At 34.7% G+C, this 24,602-nt stretch overlaps 2 protein-coding genes across 11 annotated transcripts in view; one reads left to right on the top strand and one right to left on the bottom strand.

Annotated features, from left to right (window-relative positions):
- Positions 1-18,478, top strand: part of LOC148235821 (uncharacterized) — a 24,238-nt gene extending 5,760 nt beyond the window's left edge. Inside the window, exons 2-8 of one of the 8 annotated variants that reach the window (XR_015809259.1) lie at positions 13,302-13,567; positions 13,636-13,895; positions 13,967-14,095; positions 14,209-14,362; positions 15,088-15,210; positions 15,712-15,783; positions 15,847-16,227. Coding sequence is in view for 2 of the 8 variants with exons in the window: in XM_088183952.1 (XP_088040078.1) it covers positions 7,895-8,183; positions 13,302-13,567; positions 13,636-13,895; positions 13,967-14,095; positions 14,209-14,362; positions 15,847-16,038 (1,290 nt within the window). In the remaining 6 variants the exon portion in view is untranslated. Of the gene's footprint in view, positions 1-7,879; positions 8,184-13,301; positions 13,568-13,635; positions 13,896-13,966; positions 14,096-14,208; positions 14,363-15,087; positions 15,211-15,711 lie in introns of those variants that run through there. The other 7 variants (XR_015809257.1, XR_015809255.1, XR_015809256.1 and 4 more) reach the window with 7 other exon arrangements.
- On the bottom strand, positions 18,468-24,602 carry LOC148235820 (uncharacterized). Of its 3 annotated transcripts, XM_088183956.1 has the most exons (6): positions 24,536-24,593; positions 24,288-24,429; positions 24,063-24,214; positions 23,553-23,993; positions 20,087-20,216; positions 18,468-18,706 (listed from the first exon to the last, which is right to left on the bottom strand). In XM_088183956.1, exons 1-6 carry the CDS (start codon positions 24,578-24,580, stop codon positions 18,585-18,587), a joined length of 1,032 nt encoding a protein of 343 aa, XP_088040082.1. In that variant the 5' UTR covers positions 24,581-24,593; the 3' UTR covers positions 18,468-18,584. The 3 variants fall into 3 exon arrangements, with proteins under 3 accessions (XP_088040082.1, XP_088040080.1, XP_088040081.1); XM_088183955.1 differs by lacking the exons at positions 18,468-18,706; positions 20,087-20,216 and having other exon boundaries at positions 22,413-23,708; positions 23,787-23,993; positions 24,536-24,589; XM_088183954.1 differs by lacking the exons at positions 18,468-18,706; positions 20,087-20,216 and having other exon boundaries at positions 22,379-23,993; positions 24,536-24,602.

Here is a 24,602-nt window from a genome sequence, read left to right as displayed (position 1 = left end):
TGAAATCGTTTCGTTTGTAGGGGCCTTTGCACAAACGAAAAGCAATAAACGCTCGTTTCCGATGGATGCGCTCGCAGTTGGCGTGCATGTAGATTACAAGAACAATGAGCATCGCGTCCTTACGCGTCGTCCGTGTATGCAAAGTGCATACAGAAGACAAAACGACCAGCTCGCCGTGTGCGCCACCGCCGCACACCATCCGACCGACCCACATTTCGCGAATCGATAGCAGCGTCCGACGCGACTCGTCTCTCCTCCATCAGAGTCTTATACCACCCGCCAGGACCGGTCTCGTTTCTGAACCGTTTTATCTACATCTTCGGCGATAAACTGCGCTCAAAGCTGACCCGTTCGATAACTCGCCAGCGAATTATTGTCATTATCGCCGTTGCGTTATTTCGGTCCTATCTGCTTGTGTGCGCGCGTAAGGAGTTGTTTACTTTGTATAGATGCACTGTCGCGCTTCTATTTCGGTCGCGATTGGCGATTGAACCCCCTTTTGACGCTACTAGGTACGCACCCTCGTCGACGCGTAGGGGGTTCGATGGCGACAGATGCCGGGACGAGCGAGAGAGAAAGAACGACGTATGTGAAAATTATGCAACGATCGATTGTCTCGCATCAATCGGAGGCGTCGTGTGGGATTGCAATTATGCAAGACGCTTGGAGAATTTCAAAGGATTGATGGAAAAGGATACAGTACAAGGCACGATAATAATGAATCATTCGGAACTTTGCGTTTATTATTAATATATGACCCATTGTCAAACGAGGACGCACGAAATAGTCGAGATTAATATTGTGCAGAACGCCAGCTGTCACTTGCGTGTCGCGTCATTTGATAGAATATTTTTATATACCACGTCTCACTAACAATAAGCCGATTAAAACGATTTATCGATTCAAGATATGATGTCAGTTGTAACACGATTGTTTTTACTAAGGTAACCAGGTTTTATAAACATCAAAGGAGACATTACGAATAAAAAAACCATCTCGGAAATTATTGCTCGAGGAGGACAAAGAAGAACATGCTATGCTAGGCTATGGGCCCTAAAAAAAGTCATCTCGGAAATTAAAATATTTTTGTGGCGGTTCTTCTTTAAACTCGTGCGCTAAATCACCGTAACCACGACAATTATAAGGATGAACGTGACAAAATACTGTAACTGAAACAACAGTCGTAATTACCCTCTGATGCAGAGAAAAATATATCTTTGTTGCGTAACGGTTGCGGAAACAATACACCATCGGACGACAAAAAGCACTGTTTACATTCAGCCCGTTGCATAATTCGCCTTTGAAATATGTCCATCAAGCAAATTTCAAGTGCAATAATTAGTTGAATGGTCGCTGCATTGTCATGATTCGTCAGAGAGCAAAACTGATACTTAAGGCGGGTCTCATCGCCAGACTACGAGACCTCAAAGCACCACCCACTGGACATCATCTCTCCGCCAGCTTCTCCACTAGCGTTTGGAGAAAAACTACTCGCCCAAAATAGTTTGTTACCGGTTATCCGGTTAAATTATTAAATTCCATGAATCACATGACACAAACTAATCACCAGAGTTGGTAGCCTTATTATGTTTGATTGATATGAACACGATTAATATGAAGATATTAGTTCCTAATCATTTGCCTTTTCGCTTCAGGCTACTTTAATTCATTATGAAGCATAAAAACTATATTTGTGCCGAAAGATTAAATTAATTCATCAAAAATGCCGCGTATGGTCGAAAGATAAATTATATAATTAAACACAGGGTGGAATAATCAATTAATTCGCACAATAATCCAAGACTATGGAAAAATTGTTATTTCAAATATATGTATATCTTCCTCTAACTGAGCGGTCACCAACCGGTGGTCCGCGAAGTAATTTTAATATACTTGAAATTTGTTTTATTATATTCTGATTCTTTTTTAGTTTAATTTATTATTAGATTGCGCGTTAATTAAATACTCAGATCAATATCCAGTATAAGCGATGTAAAGCTGCCAGAACTCCGCTTGTTTATTTCCGTCTCAATATCTGTTGAGATGACAGGTTGCAACTTGTTCAAAAAAACTATCAAGGACTAATAAAAGTCCAGTAAGAAAACAGCCTAATCCAAGTACATCCCAAGATAAGTAGGCGAGCACTAAGTCTCCCCGACAGAAAAAGAAAAACTAAAAAAACAAATGTACGCAGAATTCAAGTGATCACTGAGAATAGAGCTGAATTATAACAAATAAAATATTAATTATTTTAGAAACAAATAAAAAAAAACACGTTCATATAAAACATTGACAGCATTGTAAATAAGACAGCTGTCAATAATCACGCGTGTTCAAAGTGTCAAATGTAGTTTGCAACAACACATTTACGAACTATTGCTCGACGCGTTAAAATTGTTCTGCAGAAATAACAATTCTGTACGAACTGTGTATCGAAATTTACGGGATAATTATGGTCAATTTCATCGTCCTACTGAGCGAGCGATTCGTAACATAGTGAAACAATTTGAAGAGACTGGAAGCGTTGGTGATAGGGTAAGGCCCGTACATCCGAGAATATTGCTACTGTAAGCGAAAGTGTAGCTGAAGATCCGGAATTGTCAATTCATCGGCTCCGTTTGGTGCATTTTGTATCTGGACTTGCACCTACACCCGTATAAAATTTAGATAACAGAACTGAAGCACAGAGACCATGTACAGCGAAGAATTTACGATTGGGTGCTAGAGCAGCAGGAAGTTGATGCTGATTTTTCAAAGAAAATCTTTCCTAATAAAGCGCATTTGCACCTCTCTGGGTATGTTAATAAGTAAAATTGACGCTTATGAGGCGAAGAAAATCCTCATGTGATTCGCAAGAGACCATTATATGACTGTTAGATGTGTATTGTTGTCAGGCGGCGTCATTGGGTCTTACTTTTTTGAAAACGGTGAAGGTCGGACTGAGCAATATAGGCGCATGATAACCGATTATTTTTGGCACGAAATCGAAGATATGGATGCGGAAGACACGTATTTCAACAAAGTTGGATGTTTTGCGTGAAAAGTTTCAAGTCATCCACGTTTCAGTGACGTCAACTAGCCCCCAAGATTATGCGATTTAACACCGTTGAATCATTTTGTAGGGTTACGCTAATGTCGTGTCTACGCCGACAAACCCGAAACATTTGAGCACCTAAAAACCAACATGTACGATAAAATAAACAAATAGATATTACATTGAAGGAATCGGGCTGGTAGAAAATTTCGGAAACTGAAGTTGGATCACCCTTTATATAACCATTAGAATAATTGCGTTATCATCTAACTCGAGGAAAACTGTTTTCATATCATTTCCCGTCCGTGATAATTGTGACTTTTAGATACAAAATTTAAAAGTTCGCTTATTATATTTTAATAAATAAACCCCTCACGGCGAACGACCAATCATTTGAACGATAGAACTTCAAGAGAATGAACGATGCTATTGTACACTGACTTAAACATTGACTGTAACGCTACTTCAGAAGTGTCTACTATGATTCGCAGACTTCTTTTGGTCAAATCATCTTATTCTGCATTCATCGTGTTTTTTTGTAACCATATGTGGTTGCTCCAAATTGTCTGTCATATATCAAAAAAACCAGAGTAACCCCCTCAACCGCGCTTTCACGTCCGACAGTCAAAAGATTGGTCCTCTTACCTGTTTTCGATACTCGAGCATACCCCATTAAAGGTTTTTCTGTTATTATTTTTTAAATAATCTCACATGATTAACCTGAGCTAAATTAAAGTGAACAAATTTTGAAAATATAAAAAGAGGACACTAAATATGAAAATATCATATTGACAATATTTTTTCGAGGAGGATAAATTGCTGCGAGAGCTAAAATAAATTCATTTCGGAATTTTTTGTTCAAATAAGGGCAAAATGAGGATAACACGTTTGAGGAGGACGTCTGATAAAAATGTATTTTATCGGGATACTTTTAAGACTATATATTAAGAGATAAGTTTAATTTTAATATGTATGTTACATCTTAGTCTTTAAATGGCCCAAACGCTTCTGAACATCCGGCAATCCAAATTGCTTTATAAACTATTACGCGATATTAGAGTGAGTTAAGCGATTATAGGGTTCAATTGGATATATAATCTGGTTCATATCTAAAAATAAAATTAGTTAACATTATAATAATATCAGATATGTACGCCATAATAAGAACATATTGTAGACGATGTTTTTTGTACACCATGTCAACATTTGTACACCATGTTCTTTAAAATGGGAGAGAGCTCTCAAATGCTTCTTACACCGGACAATATGGTACTAAACGTAATAACGCGGTGTCAATTATGACAAAGCACTTCCTATCAATTTTCGCTAATTAACGACGCGGTGCCACATTCTACACCAGCCTGACGACACGCCTCGTTCGCTTTCTTGGTACAACGACCGTTGTGAAACGCTCTCGAGATCGATAATTATTTTGAGTGGCCTCATAATGGAGACAGGTCCTCGGGAGCCATACGTTGTACAATATATTTAGCGTTCTTCCGTTTCGCGGCCGCCGCGCGTAATTAAGTATCGATCCATTATCACCGAAAGGCCTGAAAAGTGAATAACGAAGAAGGTAAAAAGACCATTGCTCTGGCATGTGACCCACATACGGGTCGGTGTCTACCCGACCTGTTGAGCGCTTTCGCCCACGACGGTAGGCCGGTCGTTCGCTCTGTTGTGCTTCGAATTGCACAAGATGCAACTGTCTGGTGGTGCGCCTTTGCGTCGTCGCGGTTGGAGTTCAGGGAATAGGAGAAATCGCCGAAAGAAACAGACATGTGGGTAGCTATCGATCTGTGATCAGATTAGGGTTACTAGCTAAGGAAGAGCTAGAATCAAAGCGTGAATAACTTGACAACTCCACACGCATGAACTTTGAAACGCGCTAGCGTGTTATGTCTATGCTGTGAATAATTAATTATCTTGATTATAGACATAACATAGCCAAGAGCGCGAAAAATTGCATGCACGTCGGGTTGTCAACTTATACACGCCCACAATAGAGTTCCGGACGAATTTTTAATATGAGCAGAATCCTGACAATCAAAACTCATCTTAAATTAGACTAAATTAAATGTTAAATCGTGTTTCTAGCTACAACGGAGAGATGAGAGCCATAGTTGCATTGCGGTACAATGAGAGCATGTCAATAAATATGAATTCAACTCGAATGATTAGTAGAGTTAGCCAAATTGACCAAATATATGAAAAAATCTAAATGACACCGGAAGAAAAATGTTGATATTCGAATATAAAAAATACTATCGGAAGTAAATAATAATCAATGTCAACAAATGTTTATAAAAAAAAAAAAAGTTATCTATAGCAAAAGTTGGTCAATGTCGGACTTAAAAATTCACATTTTAATCCTTGATTTCTTGAGATGTAAATACTTTTATTTGTCTAAGGCGAGGCGTCAAACGCTGTTGATCTTGTGAATAACAATAATCAACCAAAGATAGTTATATTTCCCTCAAAAGATAAACATACATGATCAAAAAAATTACTTGTTGACTGTCACTAAAATTTTATCTCTTCAGATTGCTCTCAATTAGCTTGAATTAAATATGATTCGAGTTTTTAGAACCACAATTTCATACGAACATATTAAGCTTTCAATGGTAATCAACCGTTTTATGAACTTTCGAGTGGCTCCCAAGTTTTATTCATAAATGTTTTGGGTTCTCCAACCGTTTATGTAGGTTTAAGTATCTATTGATTCTAAAGGGTGAATGGCTTTTTTTTAGTAGAACGAGCTTCCACTGTATAGCCAGTTGTTATGTAGACGTAAATATGTAAATAAATTTGAAATGTGCATTTCTCATTTGATTGCGAACACACTTTGAACTATTGATCTTGAGTTGCGTCACTAACAATAAGTCTAACAAATGGATATATGAAATATCTCAATAAAAAGATTTCTAATTTTTGCGGAAATTGAATAGGTCGATATCAATAAGGTGTTATATGACGTAATGTGAATAGCGACGGTTCAAAGACAGGTTAAGAAAAACGATCTTCGGACTACGGTGAGGAAACTGGCACAGATGAATGGCCATCGATGCTAGAACATTAAGTCATTATCTTGTATAATATGGTAAAATATTAATTTGAAAGAGATCTCCCAAATCTAGTGATTAAAAATCGATTCAGAATAAGTTCCATGCACATATACTTATGGTATTATACAAACGCATTATATTATATTAGTAAAAACGTTTACTAGTTATCTCACTCAGACGTATTTAGATATTTTTTAGGACTAAAAATACATAAGCAAATTTTGTTTATATTATATAAACTAATCTCGAGCCGCATAAAAAATGGTTTTATTTACATTAAAAAAAATTATCTCAGAAAAAAGCATACCATCATCAACTTTTCAATAAGGTTCGATTTGGTTGTGTGTGCTATGGAATTAACACTGCAATGGTTATTCCAAAAAAATCGTGCTGGGGTGAGTCTTGAAGATGATTGTGGTGATGTGTGTCTTTATTCGGTTGATAACGACCAGCTGAATGTATTATAAGACTCCTTTTGGGTTATAAGAGAAGAGCCCTTGACAAGTCGTATGAAAAACACTGTGGCACGAAAATGGTTAAATCAGAACCATATACAACAATTCTAGAGCTTGCACGAGTGTTTGGCGTTGGTACTCAAACAGTTCTGAACAACTTATAATAAAAAAGATTGACGAATGGGTGCCGCACGAACTAAATAAAATCTAAATAATATTTTACAACAACAGAAAGCGGTTTATATAACAGTTGGATACAAATTAACCTTCATAGAATTTCGTGAAATGCTATGAAGGTTATTCTTCCGTTACATACGCACAAAGTGGTGTCGAACTATCTTTGAACGTGAGACTATATTTGTCGTAATTGTTAAAAGTACGATAAAACTAATTGCTATAAATATTTGACACTTGCTAACAAGTATTAGTCACGCCGGTGCTATACAAGTAGGCGTGCCTTCGAATATTTTGGGCGGATTAGGGCCATGCCCATTTTAAATAGAACATCTATACAAGCACAAAAATAGCACTCGGCCAAATGGGATCAATAGAAGTGCAGACGTCAGTGAGATGAATTATAGATATATGTTATAAATATTTCAAATGTTCGGTGACAATTATGCCAAATTTCCAAATGTTTGTACAATATTCGTTACGTAAAGGACATTATTGTAAGAAAAGTTACTGATAATAACATAGTATGTTCCCTCCCCAAAGCGCCTTATTAGCCAGAAGTCGAGAGTAGGAATGCGCGAAGCAATTGCATAACCAAGGTGACTAGGTTTTGGAAACGTCAAAGGAGAACACTAAAAATAAAAAGGGCATCTCGGAAATTTTTGTTCGAGAAGGATAAAAATAACTGCGAGAGCTAAACAAATGTAATTTTGGAAATTTAAAATTTTTGTTAAAAGACCATCTCCAAATAAAATTCTTTGTGGAGGACAAATTGCTAAAATGTGCTAAAAAATGGTCATTTCGGAAATTATTGTTCAAGGACAATCCTCCTCAAAGGACACTCAACTGGAACTTTCAGCAGATACTTTCAACCTTGGATCTAAGCCGAATTCGTACTGAAATAAAATAATTCAGCTCGATATTCTTAGAGAACTAAGAGGCTACGAGAACAACACGTATCTATACTATTGCATAAATCTTACATGATTTCAAAACTGTTGTGAAAATAATAATAATATATAAATAAACGCGCGAAGGCAAGATTCGCATAATAAAATTTCCAAAAAAATCTAGAGATAAAATATATGAAACTATATCAATAAATTGTTTTCCCGAGTTTTCGAGAGAAAAAACCGAGTGCTAAGGGTCAATGTACGCATATTTATATGTTGATTGAATCGATTTCATTGCGAGCTGTTAAGCGTCGCAATGTCGATTTGAGTTATTGCGTTTCTGTAGTGACGTTACATTGTTTGTTTTCTGTTCAATTGTACTGTCAGTGCGAAAATGCGACAGCACGTGGTTTTGGCGTTGTTTATTGCGTCAAGTCGCGCGGACCACGTGCTCGCGCGCTACCCGCCAGGGGCGCCACCGTCTACGTCTACGCTCTCACGTGTGCGTATTGTATAAATACGCGCACGCGGCGACGTGACTTTTCCGCTTTCGCATTATCCAGTAAGCGATTCGCTTCCCTCTTTGTAATGCATCGGAAATTTAAATAAAAACAAACGAATATGAATATGCGACGAAAGTTCGCCCGCATGCATTACAATAATTAACCTCTTGTCGCGACGGTTCGCCGATCGCTCGCGGCGGTATCGGCGGTGGCGCTGCGATCGCCGCCGAGGCCGAATCAATTCGCAACTGTCATTTTAAATTGGCGTGGCGGTGATGTTTGCGTGTTTGCGCTTTTTTCTTCTATTCCGGTGTCGGTTCGCACGCGTGCTATTTTGGGCGCGCGTCCGACGATGCGCCGAATAGGCGAAATCGGCGCCACCTGTCAAAGTGACATTTTATCTGTCAGCCGTGTGTCAAAGCGGTCAGCTGATCGAGCCGCGCCATATCCGAGACGGTTCTTCGAATCCAAGATGTCGGCGGTGGGTAAACGCCTCTCGCGGATGCGCGCTATCTTCGTATATCGAAATTTTAACGTTATGGGGTAATAGCGAACGCACGCGCCTCGTTCAGTTTTCAAATCGAGAAATATCCGTTTTTGTTTACGGAAACGTCAAACTCGAACGGCGATACTGCGCAGACGCGAGCGAGCGTGTATCTACACATTGCATAAAGTGACCAGATTTTTAAAATATCAAAAGAAGACGCTAAAAATAAAAATGTCAATTTTGCTGCGGGGGTAAAAAAATAAATAAAAAAGTCGTTTTGAAAGTTTTGTTCAAAGGCCATCTCTGAAAATTTATTGAGGAGAAATTGATACGGAAGCTCAAAAAAATGTTTTCGGAAATATTTGTTCAAAGAGGACAATATTTTTGAGGAAGTCTAGTCACCCTAATATACAATAATTATAAAAGTTATTAAATAAATTTAGCTGTTGTTTGGATCCAAATATGAAAGTGTCATTTTACGACAGTTATTAATTAAAACTGATGTGTTATATTTATAAACGAGTGGAGAGAAAAGCATTTATTTTTGAGTTCGTGTTTATACGGCATTTTTGCTGTTTTTATGTTGACTCACCTTTGCGCTTGTTTTTACGATGATTGCGGAAAAATACTGAACCTATTTTAATGGGATAAGAATTATTTTGACATGGTCAGAATAATTTATTTTCAGTTAGCATTAGTGTTATCGTATATTGCTGTAATGCTGAAGATTGTTACAACTGGTCGACACGTCATTCGCATGTCAGCAGTTCATTATCATTATCAAGGTATTTTAGGTGCAACTTGTTTGGTTGGGCTCGCGACATAAGCCAAGCGTGCTCCCCGCTGCCGCTCTGTCGTTATTCCCGCTTCGTTCGTCGCTCTGAATACCTTTGCATCCTATATCCAATTAAGTAGATTCGTTGAGAGTTATTCATGGTATGCTCATGTTCTGATCAACTCTCGTTTGGTGCGAGCGAAATATTTTATAAGATATTTCTAAAACAAATAATTTATTGCCCATTCATATTTAAAAATGGTGTAATGCTTTTTTAACTTCGCATTATCGTCTTATATTTTTGTTCTGACCATTTAATTTGTCGCCAAGAAAGTACATGGTGTTTTTTTGTGCATGCGATTTTTTCTCTGCGATGTAATCGGTATCCACAGTTACTGCAATGACGCATATATGCGTTCCCGGCGTCTATGCACACGATTGAAATTTGTGACGAAAATTAGTTTGGTCTGTCGTCTCGCTTGCTTTTTTATTTTCGACGCGTTGTTGTGCAACTTGGAACACTAACGAGTCGTACATACGCATCTGACGCTGCCGCGTATTTACAGACATCAGATTTCATTTTCATCCGTCGTCTCTTCCGGCAGCCGGCTAAACGAATCGGGCGTGCGGACCATGTCGCCGTCGCGTATTTTTAGCTGCCGCATCTTTTTAGCTTTCCGTTTCTATAAATGCCGCGCGGCGGTTGTGTTGACGCCGCACGCTAGAGAAGACGCTCTCGGTCGGGTCGATCGATCGACCGTCGTCCGTTCGTGCACGGCCGCCTTGACCTTGCGCTTCGCACTCACGCGGCGGCCGCACGCCACTGCACGCCATCAAATTGTACATCGAAACAATCGATATCGATGACTACCGCCACCCCCACCCCCTTCGTTGCATTCATACAGATGTAGCTTTTCTACAAAGTTGGCGTCCGTCGATACGATATGTGCGTAAGATAATGAATGTAGAAATAGAAAAGCGGAAAGAAGCGAGGAGCGGTGCGCGGTGGCGCTAATAGCGTCGACATTCTTGGCACGTTGACAGACGTCAGGCGAGAGTGCATGGCTTTTTTTCTCATCAGGGATTGTAAAAGCTATGCGCTTTGACCATTCAATTACAAGCTTGAATGTGAATTCACTTTTTCAGTACGATTCTCGTGTGGGTTTTTCCCCACAATTGACACATCCCGGGAGAAGCACGTTTTAAGTATTACAAAACTATTGGAAATTGTTCATATACACGCGACTTGTCTTCATGACGAATATTTATCTTTAACCGGATCGTTAGTATATATAATAAAACACGGTTGATTAATTTATTTAACGTGAGAGTTTTTTTAATTAATTGATCACCGCAGATTAGGTTTTCATCGCTTTTCCTAATCTCACGGATGCCCTACTTTAAAACACTACTTCAAAAAAACTTCTAAATACAAACTCGATGTAGAAGTTTTTTGGAGTAAAGCTCCTCTATATGGTGCTCTCTAATTATATCTGATTATAGTAAGCAAATAAAGGAATAATGAAAATGAATTGAGGTATTCACAAAAACAACTCGTCTTGGTGTGATTAATAAATACAACAAGGGATTGGTTAGAAGTTTTTTTTTCAATTTCAAAATTAAATGTAACTATAAATACTCTCAGTTTCGCTCATCTGTTAGTTTATTAAGAAATAAAAAATGCAATACATATCATCAGGGCTTTTTGATTCTTAAATTCGGAGCAAAATATTTCGTTATATTGAGATCAGTATTCCTTACAATGTAAACATTTTGTATGAAATTCAGTATTATGTTAACAGTGTTATGTCAGTATTATGTTGACAGATGGTTAGCATACATAGTCATTATTAAGGTGTTTTTTAGTTGGGCTCGCAACATTGTCAGTTGTCAACACTACAAGCCGATCGTGCTATCCACCGCCGCTCTGTCGTTATTCCCGCTTCGTTTGTCGCACTGAATAGTTAAATAGATTCATTGATAGTTATTCATGGGGTGTTCAATATTCTGAACAACACTCGCTCGCACCTTACCCGTCCAACAGTTTTGGTGCAGGCACGATATATTTTATAAAATATTTTTTAAATTTACATGATTATCCTATATTTTTAGTCTGATCGTATGATATTTTTATTCTAACCATTTGCTATTTATTTTGATTCTGAATAATATAATTATGACCATGCTGTTAATATAATTCTGACTTAATTCTTAGATTTAATCCTTATTTATTTTTTAATTTGTCGTCCAAAAAAGTATATGGTGTATTTGGTTTTTTTTTAATAAAAATCATATTTCTTTTTGCTACTCGGCTTACTTTTGTATTGAAAAATTAAGTTTTAGCGTTAATAAGTTAAAATTGTATATTTTTTATTATTATTATCAACTATTTTTGTTATTAATACATTATGATCTGTTCACGCGATTTCGCGGTTAGTGTGTTCAGGCATGTAAAAATATTGTTTATGATTTTTTTTATCTTTTTTACTATGTATTTGTGTGTATTGTAATAATACAATGAAAAGTTTATTTTTTACATAAAAATATCAGTATTCTTTATTGAACAACTTTTACGACAAACTTTAAAGCTATTGTGAATAAAAATGATTTATATAAAACGTTGTACTTTCTTACACCTTTTTGATGCAACAAATTCTTACACCGATATGGTTTTGTTTGTTTTCTTTGACCGAAATAAGACATTAAACAATATATTAACAAGTCAAGAAATATTAGTCAGATTTTTTTTATTAATGTATCATATAATGCGAAGTTTTTTTTTAATTAATGTATCATATAATACATCTGAGGAAAATATGTAAGGTCTCTACTTTAATTTCAGAACCGCTAACCGCAATTTAACCACTTCCCCGGAACAGTACTTTTTTAAAAATTACTCAAAAACATCTGGCACGGATCCGCCTTTTTTATGCAGCGGTATAAAAAAATGCAGTCGTAATAAATCATTTAAAAATATTCATACAAATTTATTTTTTAACAAAAAAAGGCTGATAATTTTCTGATTTTTGAGATGAAAATTCACAAAATACAAATTTCAGGTTAACTCGGGCATGACCGAGGAGGTGCTAATAACCCCTAATGCGCAATAAACCGAAGAGGACTAGAAAGATAGTTTTATGAGTGAATCTATTCCCTATCTATCAAATGGTTAAAAACGCGTTCCTCTTTATCAGATTAATTTAGTAAATATATTTCTTAAAATAAGATTTTATTGCTACAAATTTTATTAACATACATAAATACAATAAATGTTTATATTTAGTAATCTATAGTCGAGTTTCGCGATTATGTAACTGTTATATTTATTTAGCAGTTTTTTTTACATTATCAATGATGCGCACTTAAAAGAGCGACAAAAAAGTTGCATGATCAATTTTTTCGTATCGAAACGTTTTGTGGCCTATAAAGAAAATCCGATTTTGGTGTGTAGCGTTATCGCTCTTATCATTTTTATCACTTCAGAATGTATTATACAAACGGTAGTCTAATGTAAACATAAATTTCACTGGAGGCCATGGAGGGTTCTAAGATTATTTTTTTAATAAATAAATATGTTTCCTCAGATGACAATGCATCAGTATTTTTTTTATATGGGAAGGTGTTTTAATCGACTCATGGCTTTTTTTTACTTATTTTTACTGCCAAAGTCAATGTTTAAATTAGGCATGGGACCAAAATATTACTTAATCTGCTCTCGGGGTTCATAGGCAATTATCCAATGTTGTCCATCGTCACTAGACAGGTCTATTTCTACTATAGAGTGGCGCTTTTGTAATCCTCAAAAGTTTGCTGTGCTGCAATAGGAAATATTTGCGGAGGCGAGTCTAGTCAGGCCGCCAAAACTTCATCTACTTGAGATTATTTTAGCTCTACATCGATTGCTTTTTTTTTTAGTTCGTGAAAGATTTCCATCCACATCGAGCACAGAAGACAACGAGTCGGGTTCTGAGGGTTCCCACGATGGAGGTAGAGGGGGCGGAGGAAGAGGAGGCGGAGGATCTTCTCAACAGTCTGGTTCTGTTCGCAAACGCCGCGGAAATCTACCCAAACATTCTGTCAAAATTTTGAAAAGATGGCTTTACGACCACCGCTATAACGCCTATCCATCCGATGCCGAGAAATTAACGTTGTCTCAAGAAGCTAGTCTCACAGTTTTACAGGTAATATATTTAATATGCACATGATTTATGATTCTTATTTATTATAACGGCTCTTATTCTAATTTCAGGTATGCAATTGGTTTATCAACGCTCGGCGTAGGATTTTGCCCGAAATGATCCGACGCGAGGGACACGATCCGATGCATTACACAATATCGCGTCGCGGAAAGAAATTGGGCGGTGGAGGCGGAGGCGGCGGCGGGATCCAATCTGACACGATGCCCAATCGTCGGCCGTGGGACACTACGAGTAATGTCAGTTCGCATTCGCCGAAGCACACCCAGTCAGCTCAAGATCATGATTACGACGACGGAATGCTTGTTTATAGGTAACATAAGCAACGTATAGCCATTTTTATTTTTTATAAAGTGGTATTAATTGATGATTTGTTATTCAAAGCGATGACGAACATGAAGAATATTCAAGTTCTTCGCCCAGTGAAGAAGAACCCAAGTACGATCCTTCTGTATGGCAATCGGTGATACGTTACGGCACCAACGATAAGGAGAATCATCCGGCATCTAGAGGGTAATTCAATTTAATTTATTTTTAAATATGTAATAATAAACGCAAATGTTTTTGAAAAATATTGAACACAGGAATATATTAGTGTTTTATAATAATTATTATATCATTTTCAGGCCTAGTTCAGAAGCAATGGTAATGGGCTCTGATGTAGTCACGACTAGTGGACCACAGTTCTGGTCTTCGGCAGCTCATCCCCAATTGGCCCATTTGCCGCAGCTTCCTCATCCCTTAGCAGCGAGTTCACGTCGTCGTCACCCACGTGTTCAGGTATACTTATATTTTATATATTGCCAGACTAGTTTGATTCATCATGCATCAAACAAGGCTGGCAATTTCCTTCCTCTATTATCTTGTCAATAGAATAAAATTTATGTGTATACAACTATAATCATTTTTTGAATCAAGAAATAGATTTTATTGACTTTTTTTTATATATATATACATCAATATTTAAATAGTAACCCTAAAGGGCTCAAATGATGAAATTTAATCATAAAAATGATACAGTCAACTATCTCAAAACTATGATATTGAATCCTTTGCCAAAATTATGATCAACTTATTTTTAGTGAAATAATGCATGTTGCAGTTAACCGTGAAAATATATTATAAATAACAATTACAAAAAAATTGTAGCGATTGTATATCTTATTAAGAATAATTTTAATGAATCGAGCTATCTAATCTTTATGGCAAGACAGTGTAAAATTGTTGTATTTTATAAATTTGCGGTACTCAAAGTAATAAATAAATGCATACATATTAAAATTATAATAAACTTAATGGAATAGAATATTTTACATTTGTGCGTGAAAATGTTATGGGTTTAAGATGATACTAAAAAAATAAAATTCTGTTTGATTAGTTCTCAGATGTAGATGTATTTTAAAAAATGTATAATAAGATATGAAAAATGTATTAAATACCTAAAATATTAAATGCTAATATGCAATGCAATACAAAATAAATTAATATATATCTTTCTGATTTAGAAAACTTTTCAAACAGCTGCTAAAACACATTTTTCTGACAGCGCTTAATCGACGGGTTTTTTTTGCTGCCTGCTGCGTAACGGCGGGTGGTTTTGCGAGAATCTCCCGCAAAGTAAAGTTAAAGTATGATAACTTTTGAATTAAAAGAAATAATAAAAAAAAATCCGATTTGTATTGTAACTGCTTAAGTTAATTTACATTAAAGTGTATTTTATTTCAATTTAAAAAAAATATTTCAGTGAAATTTAATATAATTTTAGTCATCGGCGGGTTAGACAGCCAATGTGGGTCAAATTTAATTTATGATACATTAATGGCTTTGTCATGTGGAAAAAACTAATTTTACAATCTCCATGTGTATATACAAAAATATTGATGAAAAAAAGGGGAAAATTGTACTTTTAACCCTCCCGTCCCTGAGCAAAGTACATTTAACCCTTTGACCGCGGATGGCATCTAAAGATACCATCAAGATAATTGCTAGTATGCATAGGCCATCTAATATGTGATATGTTTATTTTTTTATAGTAAAGGCTAGAATATTTAAATAATTTATGACCCAAATATTGCATGCCAGAATGCCAGCTGCAGTCAAAAGGTTAAACACGAAAATTCTTATTTCAGTACTAGAAGGTTAAAAAGCCTGATACCATAGAGTTGTAATCTAAGTAACTACCTACATAATATTTTCAAAAGGTATTGATTTAATATTGTTGTAGTTTTGTTTTTTTTTATAAAGTATATTTTTGTTAAATACAGGTGATGCCTGCTCGACCACCTTCACCGCCAAAATTACCATCTTCGCCGCCACCTACTCCTCCATCGCCTCCTCCTCAAGCTCAAGCGGCCACGTCCTCCGATCGCGACAAGTTCAAATGTCTCTATTTATTGGTGGAGACTGCCGTCGCAGTACGTCAGAGAGAAAAAGAACAAGAAGAGGTTCAAGTTTAGATTCCGAAATGACTTCATACATACATGACCCACTGTCTCTATACTTTGATTAATATTTTTATTTTCTTACACTATTGTTCATTAAATAATACACTTTATTAGATATACCACTCATTAATTAGCATAATGTAATAATATTTAGTGGGATTGTTGATGCATTTATATGTGAATATATGTTTTAATTTTCAACTTCCTACCTTTAAAATATTTTTTTATGTATCAAATACGATTCACTTACGAGATGGTGGGATTTAGAATTACGATAATGCTCTTCCGCCCTTAAAACAATTATAAAATGACCCAGTGTGCTTGTAATGCGTTCGAGACGACATTATCCGTGGAAGAAGTTAAGTGTAAATATATTAATTTGATCAAGTGATGTACAAATAATTAATGATCAATCATTTTAAGTGACAATTTTTGTGTATGTATATATTGAGCGATGGAAACTCTACCGCATTGTGCACATATTGCCGATGACCATATATGACTATAAATCATGCCGATTAATAAATAAGTATATCCAGTGATTTAGTTTTTAAATGCTGTCTCCAGCATTAACCGAGCAATAATGATCTACCTTGTCAGTGTAAAGGTTTACAAGATATATGAATACGATAACAATGTCCTAACAATCTTTTGCTAAGTATCCTTTTTATGAATAAATGGTGACGAGTAAATGATAAAGGAATCACTCGTTTTAAGATACGTAAGTTATGTGTACCGTATGTGCCTTTAATAAATTATATCTTAAAAACCATATATACATGTTTATATCACAGTAAGTTTAAGCTAGTCTCACTGAGTAGATATACAAATATTGTCGTTACTAATATTTTAAATGAAGTTTTGCTTTAAATTAATTTTATGTTAACAATCAAAATGTCGGATTTCTAAATAATGATAGTGAGACTAAATTATAGAATATATATATTATATATACATAATTTCTTTTTAGTAAAAATTGTCAATAATCTCAGTAGATTGCTCAATTTTAATGTATTTGTGGTTATTGTGATCTATTTTTGAATTATGTATTTCTTAAAGGACACTTGGTAAATCTGTCTGGATAATATATGAAAATATGCATTTATACTCTAAAACTCAGTGGCGTGTCTCGGTGTACCGCTAGCCATTTGTATATTGGTTAATATTTGGTAACTAGCCTTTAAGATTTTTCTTTTTTTTTAGTTAAATTTAGTTGTTTAATTGTTTGGTAAGATTAGTTGCTAAATTCTGTTTTTACATAATATATTATTATATTGCTTATTGAAAAGAAACAAATAATGGTTGTGTTTTATTAGTAATTACAATGAATTTTTGTAATTGATGAGAGGCGAGATTGTGAGGTTCAAAATACAACCAAATTGTGTCTTATTAATCTCTTACGCCACTATATCCAGTTAGATTTTTACAAATTATGCTTTATAACAACACTTAATGTTTCAAATTACTCCTCAATAACTCTGTAATGAGATGTAAGATGTTTTTAAAATAAATGTTCAAATTAAAATTAGTTATTGTTAATTCGACAAGTTAATTTCCACGTCAAATGTTTTATCATATTATTTTATAACCTATATAAATAACAGACATGATGACGATTGATTTTCATTTACTGTCAATTGTCATTAAATAAGCAACAAATCCAATGTAATCGTCACTGCCAATACATAGGACTTTAACAAATATTTGGGAGCCATTAGCCTGTAACAAGTCACTTTTTGAATATGCGTAAACATAAGTTTTGGATACAATAAATAGTTAGCTGACATTCGTATTAATTATTTGTAACGTATATAAACTCGTATTTAGCGAGGTTTTAATCTTATGATGCTCTTCCCGTGATCGGAATAATTTTTACGAGATTCTTCTCATTAAGTTAATACTCCTTTTTTATATTGATAAAATAATTGTTTTGCATTGAGATTATAAAAGTGCGTGGAATGCGTAAAGACTAACAGAGAAGAAATGGGACGAGCATTAGAGATGATATTTTTGTTAAGAGAGGTGTGGCAAAGTTTTTTTTGCTGCTCCTCATAGATTCCAAATAGCATAAAAGTATCACATATTGATGTTAATTTTATTTTTCTCGGTCGATTGCCTCGTTGAAAACTTATCAATAAAATGTCTTTACGTTGACGGTTTGTGTTATATTTGTATAAATCTGAATAGTCATTTTTGACGTCGATCGTTTTGTGTTTCGATTGAGAGGTTTTTCTTTTAGTTTATATTATTATCTATATAATGTACGAATACCGAGTAGTTGTTAGTTGAACGTATGATTTCAAAATATGTGTGTATATAAAGTGCCATAACTATTTTCTTCTGTGAAAACGAATCTGGTTACACGACGAATTAAAAAAATACAGTAACATTAGAAGTTATAGAAAGGAATATGTCTGCATTAGAAAGAGTAAAGCATGTTGTGAATTTTAAATGTTCGTTTTATTTCAAATTATTCCTCGTAATATATTATATTTTTATATAATAAATTATAGATAAAAACAACGAAAATTAAATAAATATAACAATAAGGTTATGGGTTAATTATTGGTTTCAATTTTCATCTTCTTTGTAGCTTTGTTTACATCATCTTCCAAACTAGAGTGTTTCTCGTCTTGGGAAAATGATAATGATTTTTTGCTTTTATCTATTGCCTCGTTATCTAATTAAAACAATAAAAAACTATATAGTGTATAGAAAATAAAACGTTCAAATTTGATCTCCGAGTAGATTAAGCTTAAATGTGATTGTATTTTTAATTTGTCTAAGCCTAATCCTAAAGATCGATTTTGAACATATGAGTTTTAAATCATCAGTTTGAGTGCCACAAACAGAACTATGCACAGGAATTTCACTACAAAGAAAATATTTATACATACACAATTTATAATTTTAATGTTTTTTTTTGTTGCAAAATAATGTTTTTGATATTGTAACATATATAATATACTGTCATTTTTTTGTATCAATCATCAATTGGTTTTTGTTATAGTGTTTTCTATCATTTTATGGCGACACACTGTAACAATGTTGTCTTAATAGTCCATTTATCTAATTTAAATTTTATTGAATGATAAAGTCAACGATAGATACCATGAAAAATTAATGAAGATATTGAAATCTTATTACGTCTTTGTGGCTAAATTAATATGTAAAAAGTAAAAATGCATATGTTAACCCTTTGATTGTCAAAAACTAATCTGACTGCATCGTTAAAGAAAGATTCGGATACATTTTTGATGGATGTATTTGTTTTAGGGGAAATAATATATTTTTTTATTAGTAATCTCAAAAGGTTCAGCAATCAAATAATGAAATTTAGTCATAAAAATGATAAAATCAACTAGAACAAAATATTATATAAACAAACTTATTGAATCCTCGTGACGAAATTATAATCAACTTATTTTTAATGAAATAATGCTACGTTTTACAGTTAGTCGTGAAAATACGATATTATAAAAAGGACAATTACAAAAAAATTGTAGCAATTATTTATCTATTATAAAGAATAATTTAGATGTATTGAGTTATCTAATCTTTGTAGCAAGACAGTGCAAAAATGTTGTATAGTATAAGTTTGTGGAACTCAAAGTAATAAATAAATACATACATATTAAAATAATAATAAACTTAAATGGAATAAATAATTTTACATTAGTGCTTGAAAATGTTTTGGATTTAAGAAAAAATAATAAAATTCTGTTTGATTAGTTCTCAGAAGTGGATGTAGATGTATCTTTAAAAATGTATAATGAAATATGAAAAATGTATCAAATATCTGAAATATTAAATGCTGCAATACAATACAAAATTAATATATATCTTTCCGATTCAGAAAACTTTTCAAACAGCCGTTAAAACACAATTCGGGTAATCTAATGGAAATTTAAAGAGTTAAAAATGTTCAATTATATTTTATATAAAATTTTAATCAAGTTAAAAAACTTTCTTTACAAAAATTACATGGCACAATATTTGATTATTACATAGGGTAATATTGTAATGCTATTATTAGTATAATGGGTATTTTTTTATTAACCTATATTGCTCTTTTGCATCAGCTTAAGTTTAAATTCCTCCATTTTAAGTTTTTGCCGCCTCAATCTCTCAGCTCTGTTTTCGTCATCATTGCTTTCGGCAGTGGCCGCATTGCTTTCAGGTGGATCCACCTGTAATACCGTTAACTTAATTTTATACTATCAACTCGACTTGTTAATACTATTATTACAAATGTAAAATTTAAGTCATCAATTGCTATATTAATTTGCAGTTGAAAAAATCTGCCATAAATACGATTACTCTAATGTGTTATGCTAATTATATATGTCAATACGGACATTATTAAAATCGTTACAAAATATTAGATTATGTAAATATTAAATGATATAATCTAAACCTTGTAGTAACTAACTGCTAGTGAGTTATGTACGAGAGAAGTCCAAAATTTTCCTTCAAAAAGTTTAAATTGCTGCAAATTCTGCTCACAATTTGCCAAAATAAGAGCAAGAGTTTGCCAATGGTAAGATAATGTTCCACCATGACAATGTCAAAACACAATGGCTGGGATGTTTCAGTGTATTAACATTAAGTCAGGAACTAACACTTTAAGACTGTAGAACACTGGTGGGAATTAACCAGAACTTCCCAGGGAGCCTTCAGTTACCAGAAAAATGTAAAAATATTAATCCAAATGGAACATACATGATTTTAAAAAACGGACAAATATTTATTTATTTAAATTACACTAAGACCATCGTTTAACACGTTACCCCAATGCGTCACGATGGTCGAAAACAATAATTGTATTATTTCAATACACAAAAAAGATATTTAATTAAAATAATACATATAAAGAAGAAACAAAAAAAATTATAAAATATCAAAATTAAATGATACGAACCGGACCAGCTCCTCGTAGCTGACATTAAACAGGTCAATATGCAATGCCAGCGTATTAAGGAGCCGCATGGTCACAGCCATAGGCGAGTCGGCAAGTGCGGACGTCCTAGTCTCAAAGTTCATCAAAAGAGGATGTGATCGTGATTCTCAATGACGTTCTGGAACCCAAAATTGGAATTCCTCTACAATAGCTGGATTGTCGACAGCACCCTTCAGTAATTTGAAGAAAAGCTTAGCGTTATACAACTTTTTGCGAGAGCTTAGCGAATCGTATCCCAATGCTCCTAAAAGAAAGGTGCTGGGATATAAGAACGGTTAATAACTATATGTTCTTTTATAAAGGTATCTTAAAAATCATTTTTGAATCTTTTCTACTAAAAGGCAATATTTGGTTATACCTTATACGGGGATTCCAAATTATAGATCCTGATTCAAGAATGCTATGAACTAAGGTGTCATAGACGCGAATAACTGACGGATCATCAAAGTAAAAAGCGTTCCTCATAAGAAAGCCGAGCACCTTGAAAAATTTATCACAGACGTGTATGTATAGAGAGAACCTCCATTTGCTCTCAAAAGTGATTCCGAGATCTTTAGTGGAAGTTTCTCTAGTCAAAATGTTTCCACCGAGATTGTAGGAATAAAAGTGATGGCGAACGAGATCGCGAAAATGACACAGTACAGCACTTTCCGACATTAAAGGGCAGACGGTTAACGAAGCCTATCTCCATAGTCTAAATCACTCTGTAGAGGAGTCTGCAACAGATTGAATGCATTTATACAATTTTAAATCATCTGCGTACAGAAGAAAACTTGAATTTGTAGCTGCCGTATTTATGTCATTAATAAATAATGCAAAGAGCAGAGGGCTCATATTGAATCCTTGAGGAACCCCTGAAGGCGTGAAACATTCTTTCGACAATCGGCCACCATAGGCTACAAACTGTCTACGATCGCTCAAATAACTCGAAAGTAACCAAGTTAAATCATCCGAGCAACCGAGGTTTGACAATTTTTTTTAATAATAACCCATGACAAACCTTATCGAAGACCTTCTCAGAATCTGTACATACGACGTTTACTTAAATTCCTGCACAAGAGATGTTGTCACTGTTTTGGTGAAAGACAAGGTTAGTAACAGTGAAACGGGCGGGACGAAACCCATATTTGTTACAACCTAACATATATAGGACATTACTTATGAAGTAGTGTATATATTCACTCACCTAGGATCCCTTACACCCCTAAAATAAGATGTAATAGGAAATTAAAATATTTAATAAATGTTAACGCTGAGGAAAATATCAAAATTCAGCTTTATAATATTAGGTAAAGTGAAAAGAAATGTCATTTCTTGTGCTGTTTTGAAGTCAGTTTGTTCTCTGCTGCGTTCGATTACTCAAACGCAGCAGAGAACAAACTTGAAATGAAATTTTTCGAGATCGAGGAGAAACAATTGCGATGTATTTTGTTGTTTTTATTTGAACGACAAATCCGAGACCACATGCAGTGAAAATTACATAGGATAAAAAATAAAGAAACTAGATCTGGAACTTTTACTCTCCTGACATAGCACTGTCGGATTATCATTTATTCCGGTCTACGGAACATTTGCATCGAAAAGAAAATTTAAATTCAATAGATGATGCTTGAAAACACCAAGATTCCATTCCATTCCATTTTAAAATCAAAACTGCATGAATTTTACAAAAGAGGCATCGAAAAATTACCCAAATTACAGCACAATATAAATAACAATGGAATTTATCCTACAAAAAAAAATGGATACCAATGGCTTAGTGTAAATTTGCTAACTGCACTTTTGGGAAAAAATGACTTAGCAATGTCATCTTGTACCTTTAATCGAAATACACATGCTCAAAAAATTGCTATCACCAAAATGTCCAACTAAGCACCAAAGTTTCATATCAGGAAAATTTAAATTTTCTTTTTTATTTCTCCTGTAAAGTTGTCAAATATGGAGTCACCAATTTTACACTTTAAGCCATCGATATTTTTTTCTTAATATAAAAAAAAAACATTTCTTTTTGCTTTACCTAATACTATAAGTCTGCAAAGTGGTTAACTTTTAATAAGAAAAAAATAGTTAAAATCAATCCCAAGGAACTGTGTCAATTAGTAAAACATTGTTTCTAGCATTATTAGAAAATCTTGGACCTCGTCTCTTGTAACCTAATATATTAAAGTATTTCCTAAACTTTGGAATGGAACATTTGCTTTTGTGCGTCGGACGTCCGAGACCCTTCGACGACCGGTATCTTGTCCATGTGTTCCGCTACCCATTTCTGAACTTCCCGCTCAGTCCAAAATCCATCGTAGAATATCGTGGGTTTAATCCAGGGATTGTTCATGTTGAACGGGTGATTAGTGATGTAATTTCTGGACGGTTCGGGACTGCGAGGCAATGGCGAGCGATTTGCAAAGCTTTTAGTGGGTATGTTAAAATTGACTCTATTGTCGTACATAGGCCAGGGGGGAATTTCAGTAAAATAGGTGTTGCGATACATCGGCGGAGGTGTAGCGTTAGGCGCACCGCATTGCACGCTGTAAAAAGGCGGCATTACGTGTTGGACCAGATAACTTACGTTCGAAGGATGCTGCGGTCCTGACAATGGAGGACCGTTACCGGGTACCGTTGCCGACGACGGGGGCATCGGAGCGATCTTTGGATTGTGTTTAACGACACAACTAATGGCTGGTTTTACTAAAGCTTGATTTAACGGAAAATTGGGTGCTTTGTCTGAAACATTTTTAAAGGAATGTTGATTGGTTCCGAATCGCTGCGGAGACTTATTGTGATTCTCGCTCAATGTCAATCCATCGCTGGAATCCTTGCGTTGAGATGCAGTTTTGTTGAATATATTTTTAGAATCATAACTTTCGCTCGATTCTACATTATTTAATCTCTTTTCTGTCGAATGTGCTTCATTTTCAGCTCTAAACTGCTCTAATTGCTCTAACAACTGCGTAGCTACTTTACCGCCGAAACCGAGCAACGTTTCTCGAAGAGCGTTAGTTACCGACGCCTATGAAATAAATAATAAATATGAAGATTAATGATAAAAAAGTTTTATATGATTACTTTTTACGATTACTTTTCTAGCATTATATATGGCAGATCCTTTTTGAGGCGATAGAGTCGTCGCATAGCCGACGTCTTCTCGGTGCAGTCCTAAAGAAGTTACGTTAACCGATACGAAAGCGACGACGCCAGCGCAAAACTTTCCATTACTAAAATCTATAAAATCTGAAAATAAAAAATTAATCTAGATATTTTTTTTGTATAAAAAAATTACAAAGAGATTTCCAAAGGCATTTACCTAATTCTTGCTTAGAAACAGACCAATTCCAATTTTTAAAACCCCATTGATTATGACCAAATGTGATAAGATGTTGTCTCTTTTTATAATTGACGTCATTTTCAGGCAAATCTGGCAACTCCTTGGATATCCCCCCATCGGGCTATAATAAATTTTATAAATAAGCTAAATGTCAAATGCGTGTACTCGTTTACTGTACTCATTCTAGCTAAGGTGGAAAAATAAACATTTCTTGGCGTATGTCGTACCATTTTGACGCATGCGATGCCGCGCGACGGCCCCGGCCGGCTCATGTCGTTCAAACTGAGTCTTAAA

The sequence above is a fragment of the Plectrocnemia conspersa genome, unplaced genomic scaffold (assembly GCF_051122295.1).
Source record: "Plectrocnemia conspersa isolate PC_06_02 unplaced genomic scaffold, ASM5112229v1 ptg000004l, whole genome shotgun sequence".
Classification (NCBI taxonomy): Eukaryota; Metazoa; Arthropoda; class Insecta; order Trichoptera; family Polycentropodidae; genus Plectrocnemia; species Plectrocnemia conspersa.
This window is presented reverse-complemented; position numbering and strand designations above follow the sequence as displayed.